Raw genomic sequence first — 9,520 nt, 5'->3', positions numbered from 1 at the left:
TCACAGCACCACTCAAAGAGGTAAATAACACAGTGGACATGAAAACGAAAGGGACCGAGTGCTGTCTGTTAGCCTTGGCAGGGCAGCAGGCACTGAAGGCAAATAAAGATAAAGAAACAAAACTCCCACAAGCTTAAGTGCTGCTGCAGGAAGATTTTCCCCTGACTGTGAATGTGGCCTTAATAAGCAACAGAAATCATCCATCAACTGCAGCTTTATCTGCCAGACACTGTTTATTTCTAAGGAATTCTACTTGAAAGTAAAAAAAAAAAAAGAGGGAGGAAATCAGGAAAAACAGGACACAGCTTTAAGAGTCCAATCCAAACCCATTGCACAATATCATGCACGCACGCCCAGAGCTGCTGTGTGTTTGAGCAATGGAGCAACTAGTTTATTACAAGCATATAACATGCAAAATACCACAGTGCAAAGGCGGACTGCTGATCAAACCCAGCTGTAGATTAATAGTGTGAGAGTGACAGAGAAAGCTTTTTACTGACAAACACTGAGAGTTGCACAGTATTCAACTGGGGTGTGGAGTTACCGGTCTGTGTATAAGTATTACAGGTCAAACCAGATAACACAACAATGCCTGTAGTATTTAGTGTTATACACTGGGAACATTACTGTTAAAAATGTGTACACAGGTGTCTAGGCTTGTCCTTTATTTCGTCCTTGTGACTGTACTTTACTTTAAGATTGTTTATCTGAAAGAGGTTTCAGTTCACTTGGAGATCTAGACTGTGATTTTATATATATAACAGAATATTGTTGTTGTGGGCGATGACTCATCAGGCCTGCCTCAATTGCTGACATGTCTCCCACCTGCCTGTTCTCATTCTCAGTTTAGGAGTCTTCTATTTCATATTAAGTGTGGTTTAAAAATTACACTGCACACTCACTGTCAGATCACATAACGTACTGTATGTATGACATATGTATGTACCTATGTGTGTATGTATATATCTATGTATGTAAGTATGTATGTAATAATCTATGTATGTATGTAAGAAACTATTTAAGAATGTATGTAAGTAAGTATCTAGGTAAGAATGTGTGTGTGTGTGTGTGTGTGTGTGTGTGTGTGTGTGTGTGTGTGTGTGTGTGTGTGTGTGTGTGTGTGTGTGTGTGTGTGTGTGTGTGTGTGTGTGTGTGTGTGTGTGTGTACATTTGTCATTCTATTAATTAAATTGACTTTTATGACACTATCAACTTATGTTGAACAGATTTGAGTAGTGACGCCTTTTATTTGTTGAATATAAAATATTATAATATTATATATAATAATGAATATATATATATATATATATATATATATATATTTGGTGTTTTTGACTGACAAACAAGACATTTAAAGCCATCAAATTGGACTTTGAGACACTGGGACAGAACAAATAAGGAAGTTCCTGCCGAAAAATGATTGTGCTTTTTGCAGCCTTTGTGAGCCTTAGTGAGGAAAAGTGTGATGTTATCAAAGGTCCAACAATACTCAGTAAGATATATAAAAAAACACAACCTTTAAAGTGTCAAGTATCAATCATTTAATTTAGGAAATAATCAAATATAGTCCATGTTGTGGTTTAACAAACAGTTTGTCCTACACAATGGGAATTACTTATATTGTAATTTCTCCCTCTCGGTATGGCTTCCCTCTGCTCATTTAGATCGACATTAAGTCACGTTTTGCACAACCTCAATCAGGGCTAGCTCTCAGAGGTCACACTCAAAATAAGTATAAAATCCCCCATGCTAGAAAAGTGACAGTGACTGGTAGGTCTACATAAGGCTGCAACTAGCCATTTAAATGGTTTCAATATTTAAAAAAGTTCTCCGTCATTATTTGAAAACTAAACTGAGCAAAAAAACTAAGTAAATAGACTCCTGCAGGAAGACTTTCCATTGTTTCTGGTGTTTGTTCAGTGTGATCGATGTGTTTCTTTGTGACCCTGCTGAGGTTATTTGCCTTCAAAAATCTCGACAGACCAGTCTCATCCAGTTTTTCTACACCACCACCGCCAGTGTTTTTTCAATGTAAATGTGTCGCCGTATGTAAACACCTCTTCTTCCTTCTTTCAGCAACTCAGCTATGGAGAGCTCCTTTGAGGTTTCCCAGACTGAGGGCACCTCTAACCCCAAACCATTTCTGGCCCCCAAACCTCGACTCACTCCCAAGCCCTTCTCCCTGCAGAAGAACACCACCATTCGCTCCATCCATGCCCCAAAGACGGTCACTTCAAACTCGACGAAAACCACACAGCAGACGGTCAAATCAGGAGCTGCAGGTCTCCCCAAACCTTCAGTGACAGCACCCGCACCGAAACCCCGTCATCAAACCCCCACCTCTGCTTCCAAACCCAAGACAGACGTAAGTGTCTTACCGGCAGATCCACCAAAGTCAATCAAAGAAGGGATAGCAAGTGGAGAGGATACTCTTGATTCCAGCGTGGTAAAACCTGATCCTGCTCCACCCAAAGTGACACCCAAGCCTCCGCCGATCCAGAAAGACGATGTCATCCAAGCAAACCACAAAGCATCCACGGAAAGTGTAACTAAACCAGTACAGAAAGAGGAAAATAAGAAAGAAGATGAATCGCAGACTTCTGTCGTACAAAACCTCGAAGAATCAGGCAGTGACGTTTCCTCTACAGACAATCCAGCGTATGGATGGGGCGGCAGCAGGAAGCGTCTGTCCATGAAGCTCACCTCCAAGTTTGAGTCAGGTGGCCCATGTCTGTCCCCCCAGCCAGCTGTTACCATGACAACAACCGACACCAAAGACGATGCGGACAAGCCAGAGCCTTCAGACCCAGAGCCGAGCCAGCCGACATCAGAGCCGTCCAACAAGGAGGGCGATGATGGAGCGCTGCTGGGGGTAAACAGCATAAAACGCAGAATCAGCCTCCTGTTTGACTCCTCATCAAAGCCAGAGATCATGACAAAGAGAGAGGAGCCGGAAATTATAAACGATGCAGGAAGTGTGAAGGGTGTAAGGGAGAGAATGAAAATCTGGGCGAAGGAAACACCCCCCGAGGATCCAAAGACTGAGAAGAAGCCTCAGGTTGCTCCAAGATCTCGCTCCAAGAGGTGAGCATGCCTTCTTTCATTTGTGTTGTTTCTGTTTGGTAACGTGTTACGGCATGAGTAAAAGGAAAACATTCTCCACCAAGTGCAAACAAGTATAGTGTTATCTAAGATCAATAGCACAGATTAATTTTTAGCTCTACATTTCATTTCAGATTCTTCTGTTGTGATCAGATGCATGCAACAGATCAGGTGTTTTCGTTAAGACCAATGTTGAGCATTATTTATGCCCCATGATGAAGTCACACAGCAGGCTGTATCGTTTTTTTGTTCCGTTTCCTTGGAGAGAGAAATGTTTTTTCAGTCTCTGCCATTGTTTCTCCCAGTTTCTGTCAAAACTATTGGAGAGATGAGACAAGCCTTGAACTTTTAGACAATTTAGTTTTACTAGCACTGTCTTCTTGTACTCCATATATAATAACTTACTTCTGAATGTACTGTACTGTTCTCTCAGTAGTAATGTGGTAAATGAATAACGTAGCTTGCCAGATTTATGTCCTGAAATTACACTAGATAAGAGTTCAAACCAGGCCACTTCAAAGTATGAAATTTGAGATCTCCAACCACCTACTGGTATGAGTACAGACAGAGCATGTTTATTTAAAAAACAAACATACAAATGAGTGGCAAATAGAGGCTAGTGGAATATTTGTTCCTGCAATGTAGTGGAATCAAACCTACTCTTAAAAGAGAGAGATATACAACTCTCATGTCTGTATGGTATATCTGTCAATGGAGCTTGTTGTTGGTTACCTTGTCAGTGGGGAAAAGTCTCCAGGAAGTGACAGCACCAGGCTAAGGCAAAGTTACTCACGTTTACATTTTTTGCATGACATTCTTTGCATTGCTCCAACAAACAAAAGAGATGTTAATGACTGAGCTGTGGAGGATGTAGTGGGCAGATTTCTTTAACTTTGGAAAGAGCCAACTAGCTTATTCCAGTCATAATGCTAAGCTAACAGGCTGCTGGATGTAAATGTGTATTTAGCATACAGTCATGAGAGAATTCCGATTTAGAATACCTTTGTTAGTCCCACAGATGGGAAATGTACATTTTTACAGAAACAGCAAAGAGGCTAAATATTAATTAAGAGGCATGCATAAAATATCAGAGATCGAATTTACACAAATTACAAAATTACCCATCCATGTGAACAACAATAAGTACAGTAACAGTATTTAAAAAAAATAATAATAATAATAAGTGTAGCACGTTGAAGTGCTGTGATAGCAGCCAGGTAACAGTATTGAAAATAAAATGATAGAATGCAAAGTAATTGTACATTGTGTTACAGTAGTTGAATAGTCTAATTAAGAGATAGCACCCAACACATGTGTTATAATATGTTGTTATATGTGTGGTGGTCTACCAGGGGCCATGATGGTTGTAAAGTAAGAGTAAGGCATTCAAGAATATGTGCATTTTTTTAATTTGAAATGAAAAACCCCTGCCATGTATCTGTGGATAATTCTTCTGTAATTCAACTTGAAAATGTTCTCTTTTACAGCTTTGAGCCAGCAACTGCTCCAACAGTGGAAACACCCACAATGCCGCCTGCTGCTCCTGAAACCTGGTCCAGTCACACATTGGATCTTCCATCAAAGGTGTCTCCCGCCGAACCACCCACAGAGACCCCGATGGAAGCATCCAAAGACGCTCTTACTGATGCCCGCTCAACAGAAAGCTCCAAAGAAACGCCAGAAGAGGATATGGACGACACGTCAAGTGAAGGGAGTGTCACACTACGCAAACAAGGCTCATATACACTCAACGCTGATGAGGGAGACTCCAGTGAGACACCTGAACACGCTCTCAAGAGGGACAATGTCAAACGACGCTCTGTTCGCTTCGGTGTGGTGGAGAGAGATGATGGTGGGCCTCCATTGATCCTGGGCTCACCGTCTTCCAGCGAGGATGAAGAGGAAGAGGAAGAAGAAGACGAATCGGAGGATGAAGCTAAAGAGGACGTCCCTACGTCTGTCTACAGAAGAGTAGGAGGTCTACAGAAGAAGGAAGACGAGGAGGCGCAAGAAGAAGAACGTCTGAAACATTTGGAATTTGAAAAGAAACGAAGAGCGGATGAACACGAGGAGCCGAGAGTCAAGATGGAAGAAGAGAAAGAGAAGGCGAGGCCGAGGGATGAGGAGGAGAGGGAGAGAGAAAGGTTGAACGGAGAGGAGATGGAGCGGGAAAGAGAGAAGGAGTTGATGTGGCAGAGAGAGAGAGAAGAGGAAAGAGAGAGGGCGAAGCTGAAAGAAGAGAGACTTCAACAAGATCAGCAAGAGGGAAACAAGAGGGAAGTTATTAATAAAAAGAAACAACGAGAGGAGCAGTGGGAACAAGAGTGGGTGAAGCAGACGGAGGGGATAAGAGAAGAAGAACAGGGGGAAGGAGAGAAAGAGTTGGAGTGGCAGAGACAGAGAGAAGAGGAAAGAGAGAGGGCGAAACAGAAAGAAGAGAGACTAAGACAAGATCAGGAGGAGAGGAAAGAGGGAGTGGACGAGAGACTGGTCAACGGGAAAGAAGAATACAACGTCCAGCGCAAAGTGAGAGAGAGGGAAGGTAACAAGAAGTTAGAAAGAGAGGAGGAGTGGGAACAAGCCTGGGTGAGCCAGGCAGAGAGGCTGAGTGGAGGAGACGAGAGAGAGAGAGAGAAAGAGAAAGAGATGGAGCGGCAGAGGCAGAAAGAGGAGGATGGGGAGAGGGCGAGGCAGAAAGAGGAAAGACTCAGACAGGAGGAGAGGGAGAAAGAAAGACTAAGGGCGGAGGAGAGAAGGGAAGAGGAAAGGAAGAGGCAGAGAGAGGAGGAGAGAAGGGAAGAGGAAAGGAAGAGACAGAGAGAGGAGGAGAGAAGGGAAGAGGAAAGGAAAAGACAAATGGAGGAGGAGAGAAGGGAAGAGGAAAGGAAAATACAGATAGAGGAGGAGAGAAGGGAAGAGGAAAGGAAAAGACAGATAGAGGAGGAGAGAAGGGAAGAGGAAAGGAAAAGACAGATAGAGCAGGAGAGAAGGGAAGAGGAAAGGAAAAGACAGATAGAGGAGGAGAGAAGGGAAGATGAAAGGAAAAGACAGATAGTGGAGGAGAGAAGGGAAGAGGAAAGGAAGATAAAGATAGAGGAGGAGATAAGGGAAGAGGAAAGGAAAAGACAGAGAGAGGAGGAGATAAGGGAAGAGGAAAGGAAAAGACAGATAGAGGAGGAGAGAGGAGAAGAGGAAAGAAAGAGACAGATAGAGGAGGAGATAAGGGAAGAGGAAAGGAAAAGACAGATAGTGGAGGAGAGAGCAGAAGAGGAAAGGAAAAGACTGATAGTGGAGGAGAGAAGGGAAGAGGAAAGGAAAAGACAGAGAGAGGAGGAGAGAAGGGAAGAGGAAAGGAAAATAAAGAGAGATGAGGAGAGAAGGGAAGAGGAAAGAAAAAGACAGAGAGAGGAGGAGGTAAGGGAAGAGGAAAGGAAGAGACAGATAGAGGAGGAGATAAGGGAAGAGGAAAGGAAGAGACAGAGAGAGGAGGAGAAAGGAGAAGAGGAAAGGAAGAGAGAGGAGGAGAGAAGGGAAGAGGAAAGGAAGAGACAAAGTGAGAAAGACCAATTTGAGGAGCTGGAGAAACAAATGCGAGAGGAATTTGAGATAAAGCATGCACAAGAACTGGAAGAAAACCGAAGAAAGGAAGAAGAGAGAGAAAGGGAGAGGCAGATTACGCTGAAGGAGCTGCAAGAAAAGGAAGAAGAGATGGAGAGAAAGAGGCAAATCCAGTTGGAAAAACAGAGAGAGGAGGAGAGAAGGGAAGAGGAAAGGAAGGGGCAGATGGAGAAAGAAAGAGCGGTGGAGCTGGAGAGAAAGCTGCGAGAGGAATACGAGAGAAAGCGAGCCCAAGAACGGGAAGAAAAGCTCCAAATGGAGGAAGAGAGAAAAAGGCAAGAAAGAGAGAGTGTGGCAGAACGAGCAGAGACAAACTTAATCAACTTTGACTCTGAAGATGTGCCTCAGGAGCCGCTGCTTTCCCCCACAAAGAGGGGGGCGGAGGTTGTCTACGATGACTTCTCCGTCAGGCCGCCTGACATGCACGTGGTCTACGACGACTTCTCCGTCAAACCCAAAAGATGGGGCTCGAAGCCGAAAGCAGACACCAGACCGCCCTCCAAGAGTTGGGCAGACGTCTCTGGGAACAGACAGGAAGCTGTTGATTGGTTGGCGCCACTGGAAGTCAGTCCCGTGGAAAACAGAGTGCGTAAGCAGGTGGAAAGAACAATCCTCCCCGAGCCTACAATAGCCCCGGAAGGTCTAGAGGAAGAGGAGGAAGAGGAAGAGGAGCAGAGCCCAGAAGAGGAAGAGCTCATCTCCATGGAGATGGAGGAGGAAGAAGACGAGCTGAAGGTAAATACAGACTTTCTGTTGGAATGCAACTTCATTCAAACCTGCTCCTGATTCAGGGAGTAGTTGTGAACACCATCATTGGTACATGAAAGGCAACATTGTGTAATGATTCACAAAGGGTGAGGTTTAAGCACAGAGACAGGAGAGAACACGTTAATGTGGTTATTTCACCATTGCATCAAATCACCCTGGCAACCACACACACCTCACCTGCACCAACACATTGGTATTCCTGTTGCACGGGTCCAAGCATCTTGTTATACTCGCTTCACCCTGACTCAGTCACAGCTCAAGAACGTGGACTGTGTGTGTGTGTGTGTGTGTGTGTGTGTGTGTGTGTGTGTGTGTGTGTGTGTGTGTGTGTGTGTGTGTGTGTGTGTGTGTGTGTGTGTGTGTGTGTGTGTGTGTGTGTGTGTGTGTGTGTGTGTGTGTGTGTGTGTGTGTGTGTGTGTGTGTGTGTGTGTGTGTGTGTGTGTGTGTGTGTTGAGTGATGATGAGTGATGAAACCAGCATGGCCTTAACTCTAAATCTACTCCCATGTGTCAGTAGTAGTATCGGTCTTTACTCATACTGTAGTGATACCGTATTTCTTACAATAATACAAATACTTAAAGTGTTTGATAAAGATAAGTCTTGACTTGGGAGGTCGACGATACAAATAATCCTAGCTGTGAAGGTGTATGATTCTCAATTCATGAAATCAAATTACTTCCCCCTTGAGATGATATGTGGAAAAAATTACTTTCTGTCAGTGCATCAAACTGTGGACTCAATTTCTGGTGCACGTGCAGATGTGTGGTCGCGACAGTATGAAATCAGACAGGAAGTGAGGTTTTGTCCTCCTCTTCATGTTTCGCAACCTTCTGCGGCTTTCATTTTGTTGCCATTTGTGTGTAAAGATAACATTGATTTTAAAGTGAAAGGCAGTTTTAAAGATAAATATTGCACGATCATAAGAAGGAGGGATGGATTATTTCTCCTGGGCATCTTGGATGAGTTATTTCCAGCAGCAATGGGTGAGTCGTTGCTGATTGAAATATCACCTAATGTTTGTTTGTGGTTTCACAGAGAACTGCAGAGCCAGCTCAGCAGTTTGCACCTCTGACAGCGATCCACCTTATATGGTTTACATTTGCTTTTTGTGTTGTCATGCAGTAAGCCAGCCACTCCCATCAGTATATGTTTCAACTTCAATATGAACTAATGAGCTGCAATTAACACAATAAACTGAGTTATCAAATCAATATTGAATACAATACATGTAGAGCCAAATCACACACATCTGCTAAAGGATTATGATTGAAAAGCTGTTTTGGTAAAATGTTCAATTATTAAAGCTTAGACTAAATTGAGTGTCAGAATAATTGTCTTATGACAATGTATACCACAAGACAATATACAGTTGTCATATCAGAGAGTTTAATATCTGTCCCTTTATCATCTCTTGTAGGTAATTGTAAAACATCTGTGAGCCGCACCTGTGTGAGGAAGTCCTTTGATTTGTTGGGTGTTTAAATTGTGTTTAAAAACTGATAGCCAAAACATCTGTGGACCCACAGAACGTTGCTATCAGAAACAATGCCTGACGTGTTTTGGACGTCTTTGTTTACGTTAGCAATCCTCGCTAACACTCAGAGCTAACCTGTACTGTGTAGAGCACATGTGTTTAAAAAGCAGGAAATAAAAAAAGAACTCAACTTGTGATAAACCCGCAAGAGAAAAGGCATTTGAGCTCCATACTATTTCAGAAATAATCTTTGATGTGGTTTAAAACAGGATGGCGTTTTATCACAGCAGAATTGAACTTTATCTCCGGTAGAATTCTGATCAGGCATTAGCTCCGCCTCCTCTTTTTTTTTTTTTTTTCAAGCTAAGGACCCAAAATCCCTATTTCTGTAACAGGGCTGCAGAAGAGGGGTATGAGCAGTATGAGGCATGGCTACAATGGGTGAACTGTTTGGTATTTTAAGCAAAAGACTTCAGAGACATGTTTTGTATAGGTACGGACCTACAATATATTTTTCAAACATAGCATAATAGGTCCACTTTAACCGTGATAACAATC

The 9,520-nt window shown here is 43.0% G+C and overlaps 1 protein-coding gene across 1 annotated transcript in view; it reads left to right on the top strand.

Moving 5' to 3' along the window:
* Window positions 1-2,058: 2,058 nt before the first annotated feature.
* Window positions 2,059-9,520, top strand: part of tnks1bp1 (tankyrase 1 binding protein 1) — an 18,844-nt gene continuing 11,382 nt past the window's right edge. Inside the window, exons 1-2 of the mRNA XM_079683194.1 lie at window positions 2,059-3,084; window positions 4,590-7,455. Coding sequence (XP_079539320.1) covers window positions 2,087-3,084; window positions 4,590-7,455 — 3,864 coding nt within the window. The 5' untranslated portion in view covers window positions 2,059-2,086. The remainder of the gene's footprint in view (window positions 3,085-4,589; window positions 7,456-9,520) is intronic.

Source organism: Notothenia rossii (assembly GCF_949606895.1).
Source record: "Notothenia rossii genome assembly, chromosome: 5".
In the NCBI taxonomy this organism is placed as follows: Eukaryota; Metazoa; Chordata; class Actinopteri; order Perciformes; family Nototheniidae; genus Notothenia; species Notothenia rossii.
Note: the sequence above shows the minus strand (reverse complement) of the source record. Positions and strands in the feature narration are given on the sequence as shown.